A 25,310-nucleotide genomic window follows, 5' to 3' on the forward strand; every position below is an offset into this window, starting at 1 on the left:
GGGCTCCAAAGCCATCCCAGGGTGCTCTGAGGAGGAAAGAGCCAGCGTGTGCCGGGAAGGCGGCCGGAACTTGAGGGGGAGCTCTGAGCTGGTGGTCCCTGAGCTGGCTCCCAGCAGGGGGAAGCCCTTCAGGTACTTGGAACGTGGGAAGAACTTCAGGTCAAGCACCCACCTCCTTACCCACCAGCACATCCACACTGGGGAACGGCCCTACACATGTAGGGAATGTGGGAAGAGCTTCAGGGACAGCTCCACCCTGATCCGACACCAGCGCATCCACACTGAGGAACGGCCTTACCCATGTGGGGAATGTGGGAAGAGCTTCAAGGACAGCTTCAACCTGAGCCAACACCAGATGATCCACACTGGGGAACAGCCCTACACTTGTGGGGAATGTGGGAAGGGCTTCAGGAAGAGCTCCCACCTGATCCAACACCAGCACATCCACACTGGGGAACGGCCCTACATGTGTGGGGAATGTGGGAAGAGCTTCAACTGCAGCTCCAACCTCCGCAAACACCAGCACATCCACAGTGGGGAACGACCATATGAGTGTGTGGAATGTGGGAAGAACTTCAAGGACAGCTCCTACCTGATCCGACACAAGCACATCCACACTGGGGAACGGCCCTACAAGTGTGGGGAATGTGGGAAGAGGTTTCAGACCAGCTCAGATCTCCTCAGGCATGAGCGGACGCACACGGATGAGAGGCCCTTCCGCTGCACCGACTGCGGGAAAGGTTTCAACCAGAACTCCATTCTCATCAGGCACCGGCGCATCCACACCGGGGAGAGGCCCTACAAGTGTGGGGAGTGTGGGAAGAGCTTCACACGGAGCTCTAACTTGACCAAACACCAAAGGACCCACCAGTAAGGGAAGCCCTACCAGTGCCCTGACTGTGGGAAGAGCTTTGGCCGTAGGACTGACACGCAAAAAAGGTTTCAAAAGGTCTTCAGGATTTTGAGTATCTGCACTCCAACATCAGTTTATTCTTTTGAATATGTGTAAGTTTAACCTCATTTTAGTCTGAAAGCCAAATTCACCACTACCCCGTTCCCTGATAACCGTGGGCTGATTCTGACAAGTGAGGCAGAAATTACCCACTGCCCAACAAAAACCAGTGGGGCCAGCCAGTGGTCTCTGCCCTGGCAGCCCAGTTTCCCCAGTCTCATCTCAAAATGACCAGTTACACTGAAGCAAGGAGCACTGGAACCAGTGCAACAAGCCCCAGTCTGACTTTCACACCTGCCCACGTGTCCTGTTTTCTGCTGCTCTACAGACTTCCTTCTTTAAAATACAATGGAAAAATGAACAGTTTTTGGGGTTGTTTTGTTTTTGGGCTTGGGTGGTTTTTTTCCCCTCACGGTTCTCTCATTAACCTGATTTCAAATCTATTTTGGTGTTTGAAGATGAATTAAAGTTTTGAATGATTTTTAATGTTAATGCCTTGACCGAGGTATCAAAACATGAAAAATAATAAAAAAAAAAACACACCACAAAGCTGTCCATTATTGTCACAATCAAACACTCAGAAGTACTAACATGAGCCCAGTGAAAACCCCATAAATAAGACCATTAAAATAATTTTAATATTTATATATTAATATATTTTTACTAAGCTTAACATAAGGAAATTTAATTACTGACATTAGCTTTCCCCACCTCCCAGAAAGGTAATTTAGTTACATCTTAGTCACCCTTGAAAGGCTCTTCCCAGTTGGGTTGGCCTCTGCCTTAGACACTCATGAGATCTGCCAAAACCAATTTAAGGGCAAATTTCCCCACCAGGTTCAACTGCATTGGTTGTACCAAAAACTTTGCAAGTAACCCCACAACTTTCATCTTAAACTCTTCTCTCAACCTTGTAGAATAATTAGCAGTAAACAGATCTGATAATGTGTTATAATTAAGAACACGTTCTTGTTCTCAAAGTCATTCATGCATCAAAAAGATGCCACAGGAATAGTCAAACTATTAATAGCAACTTCTGCACTTTGGAAATCTACATTTGGTTTAAAAGATTTCACAGGGGTTGTTTCCTTAGGAATTAAGGCACATTTAACTAACAAGTTTCAATAAAGTTACAAACACATCTTTCTCCACTAAGACACATGCAGTCATCCTAACCTGAGGTAGACACTGAAAAGCCCAATTTTTTTTCTTAGCTGTCACGAGTCTTTCATTCCTTCTGTCACATCAATTAGGCATCAGCCCATTTTTCAAGCTCCTGGTTTGGTTTCCAAGCCCAATATTTTGGTCACAATAAAATCAGGGACCTGGGCAGTCATGTCAGAATGACAGAGAGTACTGACCCTCCCTACCAAGGGAGACAAACCATTCCCAACCTTGACCAAAGGTTCAAGGCAACAATTTTGAACCAAAGTTTAAAAAGTTTTTCTCTTCAGTTTTTTTGCTGCAATTCTCTGTTGCTCTATTAAAAGACCACAGCAGTGAAAGACAAAGCCTGATGGCCAAACCCAGGGCTTCAGCCACTTGAGGTCTACTGAAACCTTCTGTTCCTTAAGTGGGAGACTGAAATCCAACACGTACAACACCCACACATGAGACACCAACACATTGACCAAGTTTTCCAGAGTGAAATCTGAGGCTTCAACTTCAAAACTGAGGTGACCTCCCCTGGAAACGGAATTGCCTCCAACAGAGGGAGGCGAATGGACAGAATGAGGCTGTGAACAAACCAAACCTCAAGGTCTACGTCTCAAAGTCCATTAAAGCAAGGTTTTAGTCTCAAAGACACATCCCTGGTAACTTTGACACTGCAGGAAAGAGCAGACGTGTCCTTTCTGACCAGCAAAGTCCATCATGAGTTCCTGTCAGAGACTGCACAGAACATGAGTGCTCTGGACAGCCCTAGTTCTGCTTTTACCCCCATCAGATGTTCTGTAAGCACAGCAGTCAAAGCACAACTCATGTAGGTTTGGGTATTTTTAACTAAGGCTGTTTGCCAGGTTTCTCAGATTTAGAGAGGAATTCCCGGTAAGATGTGACTTCATTCACAGATGCACTCTTTTTTGGGTGTTATTTTGAAATAATAAACTGTATTGCATTAAGCAAAGTATGTCAACTTCAATAAAGCTCCTGGTGTTTTCAAGTATTTTCCCTCTTCTCTTAAAAAAATGGAAAATAAACATCAGTGCTTCAACTAAACATTATCTACGCTAACCAGAGAGGGCAATACTAGATCTTTCAGGATCCACACATTTGGATGCTTTTGCAATTGGTTTTTGAAGCAATTTCTTTTGTAGACAAACTGTTGCATTAAGTAAATTAAGGCTTTCACATTCAACCCCTTCCTTTAGGTAAGGATTATAAAGCAGAAAAGGAGGGAAGAATTACTCGGTGTGTAAGTGAAAGGCCAAAGTCCTACCCAAGAAACCAGATGTGACAACAGCTCATTTACAACCCAGTGAGAAAACAAACAAAAATGCACACAGAAAGATTCGGGAGTCATGTGAAGATGAATATAAAAATGGAACATGAGTCACATGTTTTAGAGATTCGAGCAGATGACTGGGGGCTAGAAAGGCGTCAGTGGATGGCACAGGAAGAGTTTTGAGGAAGAACTGGAAGGAGAAACATGACAAGAAATCTGCTGTTCTACACAGACCTGCAAGTGGGAAAACCAGTTTAAAACTTCTGAAGGAACAAAGTAATAAAACTCACAGAGCCCAGGAGCAGAAGAGATTCAATACTTACCAAAAAGCATCAAAACTAAGCTCATGGACACGCATTAAAAACTGAATTCCTCCAATTCATGAATTCCACATTTTTGCTTCAGGTCTGAACTCAGTGATAAAACTGGTCAGACTGAAAGAACTGGCTCTAAGAAACTGCTCCTTTTAAAGAAATTCATATGTTCCAAAGCACAGTGCTACAGGAGTACAGCTTCCCACAAAAAAGTTAATCCATGTACACAAAATGCAATGGATGCCCTCATTAAAAAGGCAGAATCAAGGTGGTTTTGAATTTTAAACAGCCAGAAAGACAAAAGGACCTGTGTCTTTCCACAGGCAACTCCCAAGAAAGTCACAAAACATGCCAGGGTCAAGACCAAATTCCTTTTAGTTAAAGGAAACTGGAAAAGATTCTGTTCCCGTATTCATCCAGTAGAGATGAATAATTTTTTAATTATTAATTTTTATTTTTCTACTCAAGCCTGCCAATGTTGTGTTTTTTTGACTATATGAGGAATGATCTAAAGTCTATCAGCTCACAGTTTAATTTAAAAAAAAACAAAACCAACCAAACAGAAAACTGTCCTGGCATTACAGATCATTTTGTGCAAAGCCAGACCTTTGTGAACGAAAAACAGCAGCAGAACAACTGTAGAACAGGAGACAGTTACTGACTGTATTCAACCAAAAACTGCAACCAGTTCAACGTTAGAGCCCTGTCTGCTTCACTGGGTGTTTTTAAAAAACTAAAAAGAAAATGTTATTAAGGAAGAACAACTTACAAAGCCCTTCAACGAAGAGCAGCTATTTTGCTTACAGTGAGCAAATCAATTGCTCCACACATCTGCAGGGAAAATGGGATATTAAAACACTTGAATTAAAAAAAATAAAGAAATCCTAAGGACCAGGCATTAGACTGTGAGTATTACACAAGTCCCATCCCTGAATGAAAAAAAAAACAAAAACAAGCATTACAGATGACAGCATATGCTACAAAAGACATTTTATAAAAAACTTCCAACTATTACCAGGGAATGTGTTATCAAAGAACCTGTGCAAACCAGCCAAGAAATTCAGGCCCCATCCTGTACACAAGTCCCTTGAGAAATTACCACCAGACAAACACAGTTAACCATATATTGCTCTTATAAGAAAAGACAACTCCAAAGAGCTCAGAAAAGTAAACAAGGGACAGGTGAAACTGCCTTTATTGTAATACCTGTTCAGCACAAACAGCATCAGGGCAATCCAGGAAAGGTGCAGACTATTATGACTGAAGTGCTCAATTTTGTGTTTAGCATGGAACATGCAGGTCAGCCAAGATCTGCTCCTGACACTGTGGGGTTTAATTTTAATCTTTAATTTTGCTATTTTTTGAAGAGCAGGTCAGCAGCTCCCCTGCGACTTCAGTCTACTCTGTTACATCACAACCTTCTCTGTGACATCACAGTTCTCCTGTGACATCACATCCTCCTCTATGACATTACATCCTCGCCTGTGACATCACATCCTCCTCAGTCACATCGCATGTCTTCTCTGACATCACATCCTCCTCTGTGACATCACAGTTCCCTGTGAAAGCACATCCTCCTCTGTGACATCACAACTCCCTGTGACATCACATCCTCCTCTGTGACGTCACATCCTCCTCTGTGACATCATATCCCCCTCTGTGACATTGCATGTCTCCTATGACATCACATCATCCTCTGTGACATCACATCCTCCTCTCTGACATCGCATGTCTTTTATGACATCACATCTGTCCTGTAAAATCACATCCCCCCCTGTGACCTCACATCCTCCTCTGTGACACGACAGCTCTCCTATGACATCACATCCTCCTCTGTGACATCACATCCTCCTGTCTGACATCACAGGTCCCTTGTGACATCACATCCTGATGTGACATCACATAATCCTCTGTGACATCCCATGTCCCCTATGACATCATATCCTCCTCTGTGACATCACAAATTCCTGTGTCATCACACCCTCCTTAGTGACATCACATCCTCGTCTGTGACATAACATGTCTCCTATGACATCACATCCTCCTCTATGACATCACATCCTCCTCTGTGATATCACATCCTCCCCTGTGACATCGCATGTCTCCTTTGACATCACATCCTCCTCTGTGACATCATATTCTCTGCAGTGACATCACATCCTCCTCTGTGAATCACATGTCTCCTATGACATCACAGCTCTGTAGTGACATCACATCCTCCTCTGTGACATCATAGCTCCCTATGACATCACATCCTCCTCTGTGGTATCGCATGTCTCCTATGACATCACATCCTCGTCTGTGACATCGCGTGTCTCCTATGGCATCACAGCTCTCCAGTGACATTACATCCTCCTCTGTGACATCACAACTCCCTGTGACACCACATCCTCCTCTGCGACATCACATCCTCCTCTCTAACATCACAGTTCCTCTGTGACATCACGTCCTCCCCTGTGACGTCACATCATCCTCTTTGATATCGCATGTTACGTATGAAATCACATCCTCCCCTGTGACATCGCATTCTCCACTGTAACATCGCATATCTCCTATGACGTCACATCCTCCTCTGTGACATCACAGCTACGTTTGACATCACATCCTCCCCTGTGACATCACATGTCTCCTATGACTTCACATCCTCCTCTGTGGCATCACAACTCCCTGTGACATCGCATTTCTCCTATGACATCCCAGGTCCCTCGGTTCCATCACGTCCTCCTCTGTGACATCACAGCTCCCCATGACATCACATCCTCCTCTGTGACAGCACATCTTCCTCTGTGACACCACAACTCCCTGTGACATCCCATCCTCTTCTCTGACATCACATCCTCTGCTGTGACATCGCATGTCACTTATGACATCACATCCTCCCCTGTGACATCGCATCCTCTTGAGTGACATCATATCCTCGTCTGTGACACCACATCCCCCTCTGTGACATCGCATCTCTCCTATCACATCTTCTTCTGTGACATCACTTCCTCCTCTGTGACATCACAGTTCCTCTGTGACATCACATCCTCCTCTGTGACATCACAGCTCCCCTGTGAAGTCACATCTCCTCTGCGACATCACATCCTCCTCTGTGACATCACAGCTACCTGTGATACCACATTTTCCAGTGTGGCATCACATCCTCCTCTGTGACATCACATCCTCCTCTGTGACATCATCTCCTCCTCTGTGACGTCACATTCCTCCTATGACATCACATCCTCCTCTGTGACATCACCTCCTCCTCTGTGACGTCGCATTCCTCCTATGACATCACATCCTCCTCTGTGAAATCACAACCTCCTCTGTGACATCACAGCTCCTCTGTGCCATCACATCCTTCCTGTGACATCACATGTTCCTCTGTGACATCACAACTTCCCTTTGACATCACTTCCTCTTCTGTGACATCCCAGCTCTCTTATGACATCACAACCCTCTTGTGACCTCACATCCTCCTCTGTGACATCACAAGTCTCCTATGACATCACATCCTCCTCTGTGACATAACATCCTCCTCTGTGACATCACATCCTCCCCTGTGACATCACAAGTCTCCTATGACATCACATCTCTCTCTGTGACATCACATCCTCTGCTGGGACATCACAGCTCCTCTGTGTCGTCACATCCTGCTCTGTGACATCACCTCCTCCTCTGTGACATCATATTCTCCTCTGTGACGTCACAGCTCCTCTGTGACATCACAGTTCTCCTGTGATATCAAACCTTCTTTTGTGACATGACAGCTCCCTGCGACACCACATTCTCCTCTGTGACATCACATCCTCCTCTGTGACATCACATCCTCCTCTGTGATATCGCAGCTCTCCTATCACATCACATCCTCCTCTGTGACATTGGATCGTCCTCTGTAACATCGCATGTCTCCTATGACATCAGATCCCACTCTGTGAGATCATAACTCTCTGTGACATCGTATCCTCCTCTGTCCGATCACATTCTCCTCTGTGACATTGCATGTCATCTGTGACATCACATCCTCCTTTGTGACATCACCTCCCCCTCTGTTACATCACAGCTTCTCTGCGACATCACATCCTTCTATGTGACATCGTATCCTCCTCTGTGAGATTATATCCTCCTCTGTGACATCTCATGTCTCCTGTGACATTACATCCTCCTCTGTGACATCACATGTCTCCTGTGACATCACATCCTCCCCTGTCACATCACAGCATCCTGTGACATCACATCCTCCTCTGTGAGACCACATCCTCCTCTGTGACATCGCATCCTCCTCTGTGACATCGCATGTCTCCTATGACATCACATCCTCCTTGGTGACATCACATCCTCCTCTGAGACATCACAGCTCCCTGTGATGTCACATCCTCCTCTGTGACATCACATCCTCCTCTGTGACATCGCATTTCTCCTATGACATCACAGCTCCCTGTGAAATCATAGCTCCCCTGTGACATCACATTCTCCTCTGTGACATCACTTGTCTCCTGTGACATCACATCCTTCCTGTAACATCACATCCTCCTCTTTGACATCACATCCTCCTGTGTGACATCATAGTTCCTTTGTGAAATCACATCCTCTTCTGTGACATCACAGCTCCCCTGTGACATCTCAGCCTCCTCTCTGGCATCGCATCCTCCTCTGTGACATCGCATGTCTCCTATGACATCACATCCTCCTTGGTGACATCACATCCTCCTCTGTGAAATCACATCCTCCTCTGTGACATCGCATGTCTCCTATGACATCACTTCCTCTCTGTGACATCACATCTTCCTCTGTAAGATCACATCCTCCTCTGTGACATCGCATGTCTCCTATGACATCACTTCCTCTCCGTGACATCACATCTTTCTCTGTGATGTCACAGCTCCTTGTGACATCACATCCTCCTCTGTGACATCAGAACTCCCCTGTGACATCACATCCACCTCTGTGAGATCGCATGTCTCATATGACATCACAGCTACCTGTGAAATCATAGCTCCCCTGTGACATCACATCCCCCTCTGTGACCTCAGATCCTCCTCTGAGACATCAGAGCACGTCTGTGACATCACATCCTCCTCTGTGACATCGCATGTCACCTATGACATCACATCCTCCTCTGTGACCTCAGATCCTCCTCTGTGACATCAGAGCACCTCTGTTACATCACATCCTCCTCAGTGACATCACATCCTCCTCTGTCACATCGCATGTCTTCTATGACATCACATCCTCCTCTGTGACATCACAGTTCCCTGTGAAATCATAGCTCCCCTGTGACATCACATCCTCCTCTGTGACATCGCACGTCTCCGATGACATCACATCCTTCCTGTGACAACACATCCTCCTCTGTGACATCCCATCCTCCTCTGTGACATCACAGCTCCCTGTGAGATCACATCCTCCTCTTTGACATCACAGCTCTTCCATGACATCACAGCATGTCTTTGACATCACATCCTGCACTGTGACATCACATCCTCCTCTGTGACATCGCATGTCTTCTATGACATCACATCCTCCTCTGTGACATCACAACTGCCTGTGACATCACCTCTTCCTCTGTGACATCGCATGTCTCCTATGACATCACAGCTCCCTGTGACATCCCATGCTTCCAACACTCCTTTTTTTTTTGGAACAGTGTTTCTACTAATAAAGATGTGTGGGCTTTGGGGTTTTGGGGCCAATGTAGCCTTCCTTTTCCTGTTCATATGGTTTCCACTACCTTGTTAGCTTGTCATCCCCCCTGCTTTACACCCCAAATAACATGTTTTTCCTCTCCCCCTGTGAGCCATCACTACTTTTCTCTCAACCATCTTCCATCCAAGCCAGCAGCTCTCTTCCCTACCAGTGTTACTGCTTGGAGAACCAGAAATCCTGGGCTGTCCTTTGCATGTTGATAAACAAAGCAGTGGCTTCTTCCCCCGGGGACTGAAAGTGTCACCTCCCCCAGACTGGGGCCTGGAATTCCAACCACGTTCCTGACCTTGGGTTTCACAGTTACCCATCAGTTTGGGGGAAGGGAAATAAAAAAAAGGTGAAGAGATTACAGCAGCAAGGAAACTGGGGTTAAGTGTACCTTCATTTTCTCAAGCTGTTCTGGAGAAATAAATAAAAACAGTACTATGGGGGGAAAAAAAAGCTGAAGCTAGGTATCAGTTTACTGAATTTGATCAGGGAATACAGAAGAAGAACATGCCTGCAAACACACATCTGCACTAACTTATCAAACTGTACAGTGCAAAATCTGACCCCAAGGAGTCTGTACAAAACAGTGGGAATGGAATCAGAGAAAACATCCCCAGGGTCTTGTTAGAGCACAAACCTGCAAACAGGGATGACAGGTCAGAGAATCACAGAATCATCAAGGTTGGAAGAGACCTTCCAGATCTTCTAGTCCAACTGTCAACCCAGCACCACCACAATCACCCCTAAACCCCATCCCAAAGGGCTACATCCAGATGCCACCTGAATGCTTCCAGAGACTCCACCACCTCCCTGGGCTACTTGTTCCAGTGTCTGAACACTCTCTCAGTGGAAAAAAGTTTCTCTGATATCTAATCTGAACTTCACCTGATGCAACTTAAATCCGTTTCCTCTCTTCCTGTCACTAAAGGCTTTGCAGAAGAGACCAACCCCACACCCACTAAAACCTCCTTTCAGGTCATTGTAGAGAGCAATGAGGTGCCCCCTGAGCCTCCCCTTCTCCAGACTCAACCAGCCCAGTTCCCTCAGCCGTCCCTCAGCAGACATGTTTTCCAGAGCCTTCCCCAGCTCCGTTCCCTTCTCTGGACACGCTCCAGCCCCTCCAGGGCCTTTTTGCACTGAGGGGCCACAACTGGACACAGCACTCCAGGTGGGGCCTCCCCAGTGCCCAGCACAGAGGGGCAATCAGTTCCCTGCTCCTACTGGCCACACTCTTCTCCACCAAGGCCAGGATGCCCTTGGCCTTCTTGCCCCCCTGGGCACACTCTGCCTCATATCCAGTCTCGGTCAAGCAGCACCTCCAAGTCCCTTCCTGCTGAGCAGCTCTCCAGCCCCTCTGCCCCCAGCCTGGAGCGTTCCAGGGGGTTGTTGGGACCCAAGGGCAGGCCCTGACACTTGGCCTTATTGATCCAGCCTGTCCAGATCCCTCTGCAGAGCCTTCCTGTTCTCCAGCACATCCACACTCACATCGAAATCAGTCAGTCTCCCAAACAGGACAAAGTCTGACCACCAGCAGTCCCGGGTGTCAGTTCTGCTGCCCCCTCCTTCCTCTACCCAGAATGGAAAACTCCATCATTTTGGGGTCTCTGTGCCCGTCGGCTCCAACTACCACATCCCCCACCAGTCACAGAATCATGGAATGGTTTGGGTGGGAAGGGACCTTAAAGAGCATCTCAGTCCAACCCCCTGCCATGGGCAGGGACACCTTCCACTAGACTCAGAGCTCAGAGCCCCATCCAACCTGGCCGTGAACACTTCCAGGGATGAGGCAGCCAGAACTTCTCTGAGCAACCTGTGCCAGGATCTCACTACCATCACAGTGCAGAAATTCTTCCTAATATCCCATCTAACCCTTCCCTCTGTCAGTGTGAAACCATTCCCCTTGTCCTGTCACTCCAGGCCCTTGTCCAAAGTCTCTCTCCATCTTTCTTGTTGGCTCCCTGAAGGGAAGCACTGGAAGGCCACAATTAGGTCACCCCAGAGCCTTCTCTTCTCCAGCCTCAACAATCCCAGTTCTCTCAGCCTTTCCTCACAGCAGAGCTGCTCCATCCCTCTGATCCTCTTGCTGCTCCCCTCTGGACTTGCCCCAACAGGTCCATGTCCTTCCTGTGCTGGAGCCCAGAGCTGGAGGCAGCTCTGCAGGGGTGACAACATTGCAGCCCTGTGTGTTCCAGCAAGGACACTGTGGAACTTCCTGGAGTAAAGGGGCCACTGTGACACTGTAGGGCCTTCTGGAGCCAAAGGAACCCTGGGACACTGTGGAATCTCATGGAATCAAGGGAGCATTGTGACAGTGTGAAAACTCACGGAATTAAGAGGCCACTGTGACACTGCAGGGCCTCATGGAACCAAAGGAACCCTGAGACTTTTCAGAACCCCATGGAAACAAGGGGCCACTGTGACACTGCAGGGCTCATGGAGACAAAGGGACCCCGGGACACTGTGGACCTCAAGAAATCAAGGGCCCATATTTGCACTGTGGAACCTCGTGGAATCAAGGGGCCATTGTCACACTGCAGGGTCCCATGGAAGCAAAGGAATCCCTGTGACATTGTGGAACCTTATGGAATCAAGGGGACATTGTGACACTGCAGGGCTCATGGAACCAAAGGATTCTTGGGACACTGTGGAATCTCATGGAACCAAGGGGCCACTGGGATATGTGGGGCCTCCTAGAACCAAAGGAGTTCTGAGGCATTTTGCAAACCCATGGAATCAAGGGTCCATTATCACGCCACAGAGCCTTATGAAGCCAAATGGACCCTGTGACTCTGTGGAACCTCATGGAATCCAGTGGCCATTCCCACACTGTAAAACCTCATGGATACTCTCAGGTTCCCATTATTAAGAGACACCTCTGCCCAAATTCAGCTGCAAAGGAGACCATGTGCCAAAGTCAGCAGTCTGGGTTTGATTTAACAGTAAATAGGAGGTAGAGAGAGAAAAAGAAATAGAAAGAGAGAGAAGAAGGAGGTGGTGGGAAGCCAGTGAGAGAGAGACAGAGATGAAGTAAATGTATCATACCATGGAGATCCCTGAGGCTCCCACCGATCCTTCTTCACCCTGCTCTGCTCGGTGGAGGGTCCCCAAGTTGTGCTTCTGGGCTATCACTTTTATACAGCCCAAGCCCTGGGTATTCAGGGGGGTAGATGCTGTTCCCACAGCTTGGGCTGGCACGTCTACAAGGACTTGCTTCCTTTCCCACAGCTTACCATGGTGGGAGTTTTGCCCGCTGTGCTTCCAGTCTGCAGGTGGGAATCTTTGTCTGGATGGGTTCCCCAGACCTGCCTTACCAGCCCTGCCTTCCTCTTGGGGCTGTCTGCTCTTTCCCACACTCTGCACAGTGCAAATCTGTCCTGGGGGCTACTTCCAAAGCTTCACCTCCCTTTAGGCCTTGGAATTAAAGGCCTTCCTGTTTGCCACCAGTGCTTATGTGTTGTGGTGCCTTATGGGATTTTCCTGCTTTGATAGTGTTTTGAGACAGTTCATTGTGCCCTTCAAGTCCTTCCATGGGCACACACACACCACTCTCACCAGTGATGATTTGTACATCCCACTCCAGTGGTTGGCACTTGGAGCTCCCTCCGTACCCAGAGCTCAGAGCTCCCTTGTGCCAGAAAGTGTAAAGAGATTGTGCCTCATTCTGCCAAGACAACCCTTGGAAAAAAGGGTCCCTCTGTGTTTCCTGGGATAAGAGCACTCTATTGTCACCTTTCAAAACTTTGGAGAGGTCCCAGAGATCTCTCAGGAAGGAATTTGGGGCCTCAAGCACATGACCCGTATATAGAGGCTGAGGACTCAGGGGTCAGGGGTGTGAAGATTGAGGACAGTAGAGGAGGAGCCTGAGAGGTCTGGAAGGGGGGTGTCAGGGCTGGTGGAGCTTTTCTTCCTGTCAGGAAACAGCCTAAGAAAGAACTAGTGCCACCAAGGGCAGCTGGGGTGGCCTCGACTGGTGACAAGAAGTCAGAACTTTCCCTCTGAGGTCAGTGTTGTGGTGCAATATGTCACAAAGAAGGAGTCTGAGTGAGCCCAAGGCTTTGTGTGTGCAGGAAGAGCCAGGGAGGACGCAGAGATGTCAGTGCAGGAAGGTGCCAGCCAGGTGGGGCAGCCGGGGGGATGACGACAGCCTGCAGGGAAAGGGGCAGGGCATGGACACCGTAGGACAGCCTGGGCTGGAGAGGAGACAGGGAGGGGGAGAAGCTGAAAGGCCCTGACACAACCACCTTCTGCAGGCCTTTGGCCATGGCTGCTGTCTGTGCCCCTGAGGCCAGGAGGAGGGGAGTGGCCCTTGCAGCCCTGGGGCCTCCTGGCCTCCTTGTCCCTGCTCAGCAGCCTGGCAGGTGCCACCCCATGGTCCTGCCCTTGGCATTGCACATCCCACATCCCAGTGCCCCAGGAAGAGCCCTGAGGAATGAGGCAGGGACAGGATCTGCCTTCCCAGGGGCTGGGGGTCAGGGCTTGGTCCTCTGGATTAAGGAAAGAAGTCAAGGTTTGTTCAGCATCAGAGTCACCTTTGCCTTGTTTGTCCATCCTTGTCATCACTGTCTGCAGTTTAATGCTCTAACTGGAACCTGGGGACACGTTCTCAGTTGTGTCCCTCAATGAGACTCATTAGCACTACAAGAAACTTCAGTGTTTCAATCTCACTTTGACTTCTTGAGAAGTTGTTTGAACTTCCTCTCAGGGATTGAGTCTCCTGTAAACAACGCCAAACCCCCCTGAGGGTCATAAAATGCCTGGGGCTGTTGCTGTGCTGCTGAGCCGGACCGGACTTCTGGCACACAGGGAGCTCCTGGCAAGCAAGAAGAGCTTCAAAGAGACAGCTCTGCTGGTGAGCAGCTCCTCTGCACAGCCCAGCAGGGCTGAGGGCACTGCCTGCAGCACCCAGGGCACAGGAGAGAAGGCAGAGAGATGAGAGGCAGCCTGGGCTGGGAGGTGACTGAGCTCTCACTACACGAGAAACCTTCCCAGGATTTGAAGGAAGAATTGTCTGGCTGTAGGAAAGTTCAACTTGCCTTCCTGGAGGCATCTCCTAAAGCTGCCACATCCCACAGCTTCCAGGATCTTTCAGCAGGACTCTCCCAGTTGCTGCAGTGCAGGGGAAGTGGCCACATGGCAGAGCAGGGCAGGAGCTGCAGGCAGCAAGGGCAGAGAGGAGAAGGGAGCAGGAGGTTCAAGGGATCCTGGGCTGGGAGGACAGGGCAGAGCTGCTCAGGGCAGGAACCTTGCCAGCCCTTTGCCACGCTCAGGCTGTGGCTGCAGAGCAGTGCAGGTGAGTTGCTGCAAGTGCCTCTGCCAGCTGCCAAATGGCAGCAGTGGCAGGAGCTGTCAGGATGGCTCTGCTGGATTTGCTGGGGTGCAGCAGGAGAAGCTGCTGCAGAGCAGGACTTGCTGCTGCCCCATCAGAGGCCCAGGGCCAGAAGGTTCCCTGTGGCAGGGCTGGCTGTGGGGTGGGAAGGTGGGGGTGCAGCCAGGGGTGCCCAGGGCTGTGGTGCAGAGCAGGGTCCTGCCCCCAGGGCTCTGTGTGCTGGGGCAGGGACTCTGCTGCCTGCCAGGCTCAGCTCTCAGCCCGGCCAAGGAGCTGCCACGGGGCTGGGGGAGAAGGGCTGTGGGGAAGGAACAACTCCTGGGAGGGCAGAGCAGGGCAGAGTCCTTCTGATCTCCAAAGTGGGCTGCAGGGATGAGGGCTGGTCACAGCTCCAGATCAAAGCAGGAAATTTCCCAGAAGGTATTTGCAAGAGGCACAGAGAGACAGGGGGTACCTTCAAGAGAATAAACCAGTCCTTTCAGTGTTATACTCTGGGTTGTCTGGGTGCTGACTGAGACAGAGAATTTAATCTCTGAGCACAGGAGGAGACACTGAAACTTTAACCCTGTTAGATTAGAGGGGATTGAACCTGAGAATATCAGACATCAAAACTGTCTTATAGATGCATCAGTGTCACCTTTCCAGCCTCCCCAGGGTTGCTCTGACATTGCCATCAGAGCCTGCCCAGCCAGAGATGCCCCTGGGCAGTGCCCTGTGCTGCTGGGAGGGCTCTGCAGGGCAGAGCTGAGCCCCCAGGGTTGGACTGGGCTCTGGCAGCACTGGCAGGGCCCAGCCCTGTGCCCAGGGAAGCAGCTGCTGGTAGGGACAGCTCCAGGCAGCAGAGCCCTGGGCAAGGAGTGGGGGGCAAGTGCCCCCAAGGCCTGGGGGAGGGGGTGTTCAGGCAGCTCTGGGGGCCCTTCCCTGCAGCTCTGCTGGGCACTGTGTGCTGGGCCATAGAAATGAGGATTCCTGCAGTGGAAAAGAAACTTCCCCAAGTGTGATGGTAAAAATAGAAAACATAGGTACAGTTATTCTAAGCTCCAACTAAATTCTGCTGTGCAGTCCCAGCTCTTCTGAGTCATGGGTGTAGAGATGGAACTTTTGTATTCAAGGTCTGTTACATCTGACATTCCTTGTGTGTGTAAGAACTCTATCAAAAAAGATCCATGTCCCACTGCAGCAGAGGAAACCTGACTCCTTGGCAGTGCATTTGGTGAAATTTGAAACATCGATTTCTTTTAGAAATGGAGTGGCTTTTTCACAGAGGTCTGTCTGAACTGTCTTTTCCTTTCCTGAACAGGCCCTATGCTAAGAAAAAACAGATGTCCAACAGCAGCTCCATCTCCCAATTTCTCCTCCTGGCATTGGCAGACAGGAGGGAGCTGCAGCTCCTGCAATTCTGGCTCTTCCTGGCCATCTCCCTGGCTGCCCTCCTGGCCAACGGCCTCATCCTCAGCGCCGTAGCCTGTGACCACCACCTGCACACCCCCATGGGCTTCTTCCTGCTCAACCTCTCCCTCACAGACCTGGGCTGCATCTGCACCACTGTCCCCAAAGCCATGCACAATTCCCTCTGGAACACCACAACCATCTCCTACAGGGGATGTGCTGCACAGGCCTTTTTCTTTCTGTTCTTCATCTCAGCAGAGTTTTCCCTCCTCACCATCATGTGCTACGACCGCTACGTTGCCATCTGCAAACCCCTGCACTATGGGACCCTCCTGGGCAGCAGAGCTTGTGCCCACATGGCAGCAGCTGCCTGGGCCACTGGCTTTCTCAATTCTCTGCTGCACACAGCCAATACATTTTCCCTGCCCCTGTGCCAGGGCAATGCCCTGGGCCAGTTCTTCTGTGAAATCCCACACATCCTCAAGCTCTCCTGCTCACACTCAGGCTACTTCAGGGAAATTGGGCTCATGGTGGTTAGTGCTTTTCTGGTTTTGGTGTGCTTTGTTTTCATTGTTTTCTCCTATGTGCAGATCTTCAGGGCTGTGCTGAGGATCCCCTCTCAGCAGGGACGGCACAAAGCCTTTTCCACCTGCCTCCCTCACCTGGCTGTGGTCTCCTTGTTTAGCAGCACTGCCATATTTGCCAACCTCAAGTCCCCCTCCATCTCCTCCCCATCCCTGGATCTGGCCCTGTCACTTCTGTACTCGGTGGTGCCTCCAACACTGAACCCCTTCATCTACAGCCTCAGGAATCAGGACCTCAAGGATGCCCTGAGAAAAATGATGACTGGATGCTTTTCAGGAGCAATAAAGTGGCTGTTTTCTGGTGCATAGCATTCAGAATGGGACTCCTTTATGACTCAGTCTTCTTCCTCAGGTTTTTCGTGGAGGTCATCGGGTTCTTCTTGCAGTAGTTTTCTGTGCAATTAAAAATAATATGCATCTCCTTTCTAACTTATTGTCTACCCATTGAATTTGACCCAGACAGTATAAATGATGAATCGTGCTCTCTGACTATTTAAACAAAATAAAGGACCCTGCAGTGCCTTCTTTGTCCAAGACCCTTCTTCTTAGATGTTCCTAAAGGACAGCACACTGCAGGACAGGGTGTATTTGCAAAGGGGAAGGGGACAACAATCCCAGCCCAGCAGCACTGCCAGGGAGCAGCAGTGCTTGGTCTTTGCAGAGCTGCTCTCTTGCCACTTGCACACTGTCCTCCTGAGCCCCTTTCTCGCTGTAAGGCCTGAGTGCTCTCTGAGCACAGTCCTGGGGGCTGGAAGCCCTTGGAGCACAGGCAGGGACAGGTCCTGGGAACTTGTGAAGCAGAGCTGGGCTCCCTTCCAGCATCTCCAGGATGCTGTGGAATCTTCTGAGGCCAGGGCATGGACTGGGTCACTTCTTCTGTGACCTTGCTCCAGGGCTGCAACTCTCCTGCAGTGTCCCCATGACACTCCTGCTCTCTGCTTTCCAGGTTTCATTTTCAGATCCAGTCTTCCCCTCCTGTTCCCAGGGACATCCTGGGAGTGCTTCAGAGCTGCCATCCTGGGGCAGCTCCTGCCCAGCGTGGGCAGGCACAAGCTCTCCCCACCTGCTCCTCTCCCCTCCCCAGTGCCACTGTTTTCTGCAGCCTCCTCCTCCTTGCCCAGCACAGCCCTCCTGGCACAGTTGGACACAGCCCTTGTTCTACCCCCTCCTTAGGCACCTGCCCAACCCCCTCAGCTCCAGCCTGAGGACCAGAAACCTTCAGGGCAGGGAGGCACTGGGGAAAATGCTCAGGACACCCATGGGCTGCAGGGAGACCCATTGGAGTGATGGGTCTGTAGGGAGAAATCACTGCTGCCTCCCTTCTGAATCACCCTCAGGACCTGGACAAGCCTAGATTTTTTCTTGTTTCCATGAGGCTTTGAAGTGTTAAAATGTCCCCTTGATTCCATGAGGCTGCACAGTGTCCCCCGGTTCCTTTGGCTCCAGAATGCCCTGTAATGTCACAGTGGTCCCTTGAGTCCATGAGGTGTCCTCAGTGTCACAATGACCCCTTGATTCCATGAAGTTGCACAGTGTCCCTACGTTCCATTTTTACACAGCTTTCCCCAGTGTCACAATGGCCCCTTGATTCCATAGGGTTCCCCAGTGTCCCAAGGTCCATTTGGCTCCAAAAAGGCCCTGTAGTGTTGCAGTAGGCCCTTGATTTTATGAGGTTTCACTGTGTCCCAGGGTTCCTTTGTTTCCATGAGGCACTGCAGTGACACAATGGCTCCCTAGTTCCATGAGGTTCCAAAAGGTTTCAGGGTTCCTTTTGTTCCACAAGGCCCCAAATGTTAAATGGCCCCTTGGTTCCATGAGATTTCACAGTGTCCCTGTGTTCCTTGGTTTCCATGAGGCCCTGCAGTGTCCCAATAGCCTCTTAATTCCATGAGTGTCATCACAAAGCTGACCCCGTCCAGATGCATGTTTTGGGGAGGTAAAGAGGAACTAGGCTAAAAGGGAAAAGATAAATGGGGAAGGAAAGAGGGGCTTGGCCAATGGAGAAGAAAGATTTTGATGAGGTAAAAACAAGTTTGGGTCATTCTGAGGGTGCTGAAAGACTAACTGTGCAAACACTCCTGATGGACCTTTACCCTCTTTGTACCCTCAAGCCCCAACACTACCCAAAAGTGCTGCCACCCCCAAGGAAAGGAATCCACTGCTGTAATCCCAGCCTCAACCTGACCTCAAAGGTAAAGCCCAAACCCAGAACTCCAGACTCTTATTGTACTCCAATGCCCACCCCATTCCCAAACCTGTATTACCAGTATGAAAAGCCAAGCTTTAATCCTGATCCAGCCCAAAACCCTCTTCCCCTAATCATGAACCAGACACTGCCAGCAGAACAACAAACCTCCCAAAGTTCTCCCTAATCCCCACCCTGAGCTCTAAATCCCAAGCCCTGACCATTCAGCACCCCCACAGCCCTTGGGAGCAGGGCAAGGACCTGGAGGGCCCAGAGCAGGCCCAGGGGGTTGGCAGAGGAATGGGAGGTGACCTGGATCTGCTCAGTTCTGCAGTGACCCCCAGGAGAAGGGCCTGGGCTCTGGGAGGGATGTCCTGTGGCACAGGGGCTCAGGATCCAAGTTCAGAAGGCCAAGTGCACATGGCAACAGCCAGAGCTGGTGCAGAGACATCAGGGAGGGTTGAGAAATGCTGCTGGGAGGGGGTGGGAAAGCAGGAGGGGTGTGTGCAGCCTGCAAGGCCAGAGCAGCAGCAGGACCAGGGCAGGACAGCCTACAGGAGAGATGGCCAAGGGCTCTGGCAGGGCTGCAAGGCCCAAAGGCACCCAGGCCTTTGTCCCCTTGCCTCTGGCAGCTGCCTCTGCCACTCAGGCCACCACAACCAACTTGCCTGGCAGGTTCTGCCCTTGGGTTCTGCCTCACCCCTCCCTCAGCAGCCTGGCAGGGGTTGCCCAGTTTTGGGCCTTTGTTGTTCCTCCCCCTCCCATCCCGGTGCCCCCCAAACAGCCCTGAGCCAGCCGGGAGGGACAGGATCTGCTGGGCCAGGGCCTGGGGCTCAGGCCTTGGCCTTTGTGCTCCACAAAACCAAGGCAGGCTTTGCTCAGCAGTGCAGGGGCCTGCCCAGAGCCTTTGTCTGCCTGCACTCCTGGCCTCCAAGGAGCTGCTCCAAGGAGTCCCTGGGGAGGCTTTGGCAGTGCCTGCCCTCAGTGGGGCCCAGCAATGCTTCAAGGCACTTGCAGTTTGGCTTCTGACTTCTTCAGCAGCTGCTTCAATCTTCTCTCAGTACCTCAGCATCATGGGCTGGGCTGCAAACACCCCGTGGGGCTCATTAAAATCCAGAAATCCCTCAGGATCTCTTTGTCTTCCTTTAATTGTCTTCAAGGCAATTTCAAAACAAGTCTTCAAAATCTGTACTTTTTTTGGTTTAATTCAATGATGGATATTTTTTAGTTCAGAGAAGAGGTGATAGAGGTGTTCTCCAAGTGATCTTGATGCTGAATGTCTCCTCAGGAGATCCACACTGACCCTGAATGATCAACCTTGATCCTCACCCCCAGCCTCACCAGTTCTGACATGGCCCATCTTGGACTGACAGTTGATGCAACTCCAAACACACTTTGGGACCATTAAAACACAGGAAAACAAATTATTTCTATTCCTTTAATTGTCTTCAAGTCTTCAAGACTCCTACAGCTAATTGGAGTTGTTTTGTAGTTTAGCTAAGGAGGAAGATTTTAAAGTGGACGTCACGAAAAAGATATTTTTTGATGAAAGGGAATGATTTACACAGAGCCTTGGGATGCAAGAGGGTCAGAGTGCAAAGGATTTAGATCCAAAGACAAGGGGGCAAAAGACACTAGTAACATTTAGTCATTGACCAATTGAACAGCTATCAGGTGATTCAATACCATTTGCTACAATTTTAACAGTGACTGAATTCTTGATTCAGAATAACAACCTTCACACCACAGTCAATTCACACCCACACCCAGGCAGAGATGTGTGGACACATCAAGAGCTGGATGTGCAAAGGTCCCTCTCCCAAATTCTCCTGGTTGTCAGGGAAACACTGCCACAAATCCCTTTGTGTTTACCACCAGACAAGGGTCACAGCTGGAGGAATGTTTGTGGAGGGGGATCAGAATTGTCCTGGGCATCAGCGAGGGTCTTTGGAGTGTTGCAAACTGGAGGGTTCCCGAGCTGGGAGAGGCTGCCAGAGGTGTCCCACTGAGAGGGAGGTGCTGGGGAGCTGCCAGGGCCTCCCTCAGCCCTGCTGGGTGTGGGCTCCCAAGGTGACTGGCTTTAGTTATCTGCTGAATTTTCATCCTGGTGTCAGTAAGGACTGGAGTTTCCAAACTATTTGGGAATTGTATCCAAACTGTTCCATTTGGGTTACAATTCAGGTAGGGAATTTTCCAAGGTTTAAATGGGATGACCGATTATCCTGTGTTCCCCAGCTGTCTTACACCCATCCCAGTCAGCTGGATGGTTTATTGACAATGTGTCCCGAGGGGCGACCCCTCCGATGCCATAGAAACCCCTCCCCTGGATTAGGAAACCTTTGGAATTCAGGAGCTGTTCCAGTGGAGCATGAAAATGAGCAGCAATTTCCCTAAAGCCCAGCTCCAAGCAGAACAAAGGCAGGCCCCATCAGTGGCAGAGCAAAGGTCCCCCCATGGCTCTGTGCCTGTGACCGCTGAGGCGGCAGCGCAGGCCCGAGGCGGTGCCGGGTCCCGGTGCAGCCGGGGCAGAGCGGCGGCTGCGCGAGCGGCAACCCCGGCGGTGAGTGCGGCAGCCCCGTGGCAGCGGCGGCTCCGGGCACAGAGGCCGGCGGCAGCCGCTGTGGCTCATGGAACCAAGTGGCCATTGGGACACTGCAGGGCCTCCTGGAATCAACGGGGCCGGTGGGACCCTGGGGAGACTCTTGGAGCCAAGGGAACCCTGGGATGTTTTGGAACATCCTGGAATCCAGGAGCCATTGTGACACTGCAGGGCCTCATGGAACCAATGGAATCTTGGGACATAGTTGAAACTCAAATCATCAGGGCCATTGTGACACTCCAGAACCTCATGGAACCAAGGATCTGTTGTGACACTGAGAGGCCTCATGGAACCAAAGGAACCCTGACAGTTTTTGGAACCTCGTGGAATCAAGGGGCCATTTCTGACAGGATACTCTGTCCTGACAATAACTAAAAAATGATCAGAATGCAAACAATTCAAGCTCTCTGTAGTGAGTTACTGCTGTTGTCAAGGTGCTGTTTTTAATGCTGAGTTGTGCTAAACCCAATATGCTTCATGAAACTTCAAACACACATCCTGCTTTCTGAAGCAGGATTTGACAGATAAGCTGCTCCCTGGCCTGCAAATATGTCCAGCAGTCAAACCCTTGATAACTATAAAAGCCCCATCCAACTATCATGGGGCAGATTCTTCCACAGACTTCCTTGAAGTGTGTGGAGCTTCTGCCATGAAGCAGGGACAGCTCTTCACGGTCACTGCCCAAGAGTTAAGTGAAAGAGAAAGAACTACCCCCTGTCGTTGTGGGGTGAGTTACCTCAATCTCTGCTTCAGGATTGTTTCTATTTGCTGGCTTTGATCCAATTGCTTTAATAGAATGACTTTGATAGACTGTACTGTCCTATCTTACACTATACTGCTAGGAGGGTTTTGGCTTTTATAATTTGAAGTACATAACTCTCTTTAAGATCTTTAGTCTGTTCAATTGTGTGATAAATTTTCTGTTCATTTGTCATAATAAACAATTCATTTTATAGAAATATTTCTGATTTGCCATCATTAAAACCTGCAGGACAAAGTGATTGAATCACACCTCTATAATTCCTTCAATTGAAACCAAAATCTGAGCCTGAGACTGGATCCAGTCACAGCCAGGCTCCTCTCTGAGAAGGAATTTAGAAAGCAAGGGGGTCCTTTCTGCCCCTCGTAGCTCAACGAGACGGCTTCTGCCATCAACTTTGTCTAAGCCTTCCACCCCCCAGCCCCAAGCTGTGACACATGGGCATGTCTTGTGCATGCAGTGCAAACATGGACTCCTGAGCTGGTCATTTGCTGTCCCTCCTTGGAGGGAAGAACAAGCCCAATGGCCTGGGGTGAGAGGCCAGTGCTGGCAGCGGCGCTGGCTGTGCCAGGGCACTGCTGGGTGCCCCCACCCTGAGCACTGCCCCCCTTGTGCTGGTCACTGCTGTTTTCCTCTGCAGGGCCTTGTGTTGGGCACATCCTGGAGAGCCAAGTGGAAAGCAGATGGAAGCTTTGAGGCCCTGGCCTGAGGAGATGCCCCTGCAGGATGGCAGTGCTGCTGCAGAGGTCAGCTCTGGGCCAGCAGTGCCCGGGGCTGTCCCTGCCTGCAGTCCCTGGACAGTCCTGCAGCAGGACTGGCACCGACTGCCAGAGCACTGAGGCCTCCAACAACACAGGGCTCTGCAGGACAGTGTGGAAGGGAAGGGAGAGGAGGCCAGGCAGGAGAAGGGCTGCTGCTCCCTGGCACTGCTGCTCTGCTGGGACTCTTTTCTGGCCCAGCTCTGCACAGAGGTACCAACCCTGCAGCTGCAGAGAAGTCAGAGAGGAAAGATGTCAGGCAAACAAGTCAATGCAGAGTTCTTTATTTGGTTGAAGCACACAGTGAGTACAATTCCCAATTTGTACAGCCTGTGGGCCAGGCTACAAAGGGAAAAACTGAATTGAAAATGTTGTTTATATATATAAATATTTATATACAAATATATATATAATCTTTATATCTATATTTATAGATATAAAGATTTTTGGTGTGAACAAATTCTCACAAAAATAACACCCCTACCAGGAGCAAAAAATAGAGAAGATATGGTGGGCCTGTAATGAAGTCCGTAACAGGATTGGCCTTTAATGATGTCCATAACAAGCAGAAGAAGGAGAGTTTCTTGCTTCTGAAAAAAACTCAGTTATGACTTTTCTCAGGGCATCCTTGATCTCCTGGTTTCTCAGGCTGTAGATGAGGGGGTTCAGTGTTGGAGGAACCACCAAGTACAGAACTGACAGGGCCATATCCAGGGATGGGAAGGAGATGGAGGGGGGTTTCAGGTAAGTAAACAACCCAGTGCTGATAAACAGAGAGACCATGGCCAGGTGAGGGAGGCACGTGGAAAAGGCTTTGTGCCGTCCCTGCTGAGAGGGGATTCTCAAAACAACCCTGAAGATCTGCACATAGGAGAAAACAATGAAAACAAAACAACCAAATGCTAAAGAGCAACTAACCACAATAAGCCAAATTTCCCTGATGCTGGAGTGTGAGCAGGAGAGCTTGAGGATGGCAGGTATTTCACAGAAGAACTGACCCAGGGCATTGCCCTGGCACAGGGGCAGGGATAATGTGTTGATTGTGTGCAGCAGAGAATTGAGAAAGCCAGTGGCCCAGGCAGCTGCTGCCATGTGGGCACAAGCTCTGCTGCCCAGGAGGGTCCCGTAGTGCAGGGGTTTGCAGATGGCAACGTAGCGGTCGTAGCACATGATGGTGAGGAGATAAAACTCTGTTGTGATGAAGAACAGAAATAAAAAGAGCTGTGCAGCACATCCCATGTAGGAGATGGTTGTGGTATCCCAGAGGGAATTGTGTATGGCTTTGGGGACAGTGGTGCAGATGCAGCCCAGGTCTGTGAGGGAGAGGTTGAGCAGGAAGAAGCCCATGGGGGTGTGCAGGTGGTGGTCGCAGGCTACGGCGCTGAGGATGAGGCCGTTGGCCAGGAGGGCAGCCAGGGAGATGGCCAGGAAGAGCCAGAAGTGCAGGAGCTGCAGCTCCCGCCTGTCTGCGAATGCCAGGAGGAGGAACTGGGTGAGGGAACTGCTGTTGGACATTTGTTGCCTCTAGATGTTGGGCACTGTTCAAGTAGGAAATAACAGTGACAAGTTAGGGCAGAACATTCTGAGAAAAATCAAAGCCACTTTCCAACACCCCTCTCACTGCTCCATTGGTTTTCCTTTTCCAGAAATCTCTCTTTCAGCTCCATGGCTGGAGCACTGCTCGGGGCTCACAACATCTTCCATGAGAAGCAGACCCTCTGCCCACTGGCTGTGAGGGCTCAGCCCTGCTCTGCAGCATTGGGGTCATGGGCATGGTGGGCACAGGGGCCCGTCCTGGTGTTCAGCTGTATCAGATGAAACTGCTCCCACTGCAAAAGGGCTTGTCAGCATCTGCACTCCCAGTTTGTGAGAAAAACCAAGACAGCAGAAGGCAGTGTCACAGGTTTATTTTGTTTGGGTTTGTTTTGTTGGTTTTTTTTTCTACTCCCTCATCTCTGCTGAGGAGTGTTCCTGGATGTCAGAACCCCTCAGCACTTCTGATGCACTCAGGGAGAACAGAGCAGGTGCTACCAGGCAGGAGGATTGTCTGGGGCTTAGTGCAGAGTGAGAGGAGCTGGTCTGTCCCTCTCTCTTGTTCCCAACTGCCCTGGCTTTGCTCCTTCCTGAGATGGAAATTCATCAACCTCCCATTTGGGTCTGAAAAGCCACCAGACATTGTTGAGAGCAGAGGGATCCATCCCACACCCCTCAAGGTCTCAGCCTGTCTCAAGGGCTCAGCACCCACTTGGAACCAAGGACACTCATGGCTCATCTCCCCAACCCAACAGCATCTCCTGGCATGGGCACAGCATCTCTGCCCCTCT

The 25,310-nt window shown here is 50.1% G+C and overlaps 3 protein-coding genes across 3 annotated transcripts; 2 read left to right on the top strand and 1 right to left on the bottom strand.

Moving 5' to 3' along the window:
* The first annotated feature begins 301 nt into the window (after nt 1-301).
* On the top strand, nt 302-1,359 carry LOC116781599 (zinc finger protein 3-like). Its single transcript, XM_032677255.1, has 2 exons — nt 302-526; nt 611-1,359. Exons 1-2 carry the CDS (start codon nt 356-358, stop codon nt 872-874), a joined length of 435 nt encoding a protein of 144 aa, XP_032533146.1. The 5' UTR covers nt 302-355; the 3' UTR covers nt 875-1,359.
* Nucleotides 1,360-16,033: 14,674 nt separating this feature from the next.
* Nucleotides 16,034-16,993, top strand: LOC116781594 (olfactory receptor 14J1-like). The gene has a single exon (XM_032677250.1). The coding sequence runs from the start codon at nt 16,034-16,036 to the stop codon at nt 16,991-16,993; it is 960 nt and encodes a 319-aa protein (XP_032533141.1).
* A 6,539-nt stretch (nt 16,994-23,532) lies between these two features.
* Nucleotides 23,533-24,506, bottom strand: LOC116781595 (olfactory receptor 14A16-like). Its single transcript, XM_032677251.1, has one exon. The coding sequence runs from the start codon at nt 24,499-24,501 to the stop codon at nt 23,533-23,535; it is 969 nt and encodes a 322-aa protein (XP_032533142.1). The 5' UTR covers nt 24,502-24,506.
* Between the last annotated feature and the right edge of the window lie 804 nt (nt 24,507-25,310).

Source organism: Chiroxiphia lanceolata (genome assembly GCF_009829145.1).
Source record: "Chiroxiphia lanceolata isolate bChiLan1 chromosome W unlocalized genomic scaffold, bChiLan1.pri scaffold_78_arrow_ctg1, whole genome shotgun sequence".
NCBI lineage: Eukaryota > Metazoa > Chordata > Aves > Passeriformes > Pipridae > Chiroxiphia > Chiroxiphia lanceolata.

Bases quoted from the DNA above. Each gene is read 5' to 3' on its own strand.
- LOC116781594 (XM_032677250.1), top strand. From the start codon at position 16,034: ATGTCCAACAGCAGCTCCATCTCCCAATTTCTCCTCCTGGCATTGGCA.
- LOC116781599 (XM_032677255.1), top strand. From the start codon at position 356: ATGATCCACACTGGGGAACAGCCCTACACTTGTGGGGAATGTGGGAAG. The intron at 527-610 runs ATCCACAGTGGG...CGACACAAGCAC, and splicing joins ACCTCCGCAAACACCAGCAC to ATCCACACTGGGGAACGGCC.
- LOC116781595 (XM_032677251.1), bottom strand. From the start codon at position 24,501: ATGTCCAACAGCAGTTCCCTCACCCAGTTCCTCCTCCTGGCATTCGCA.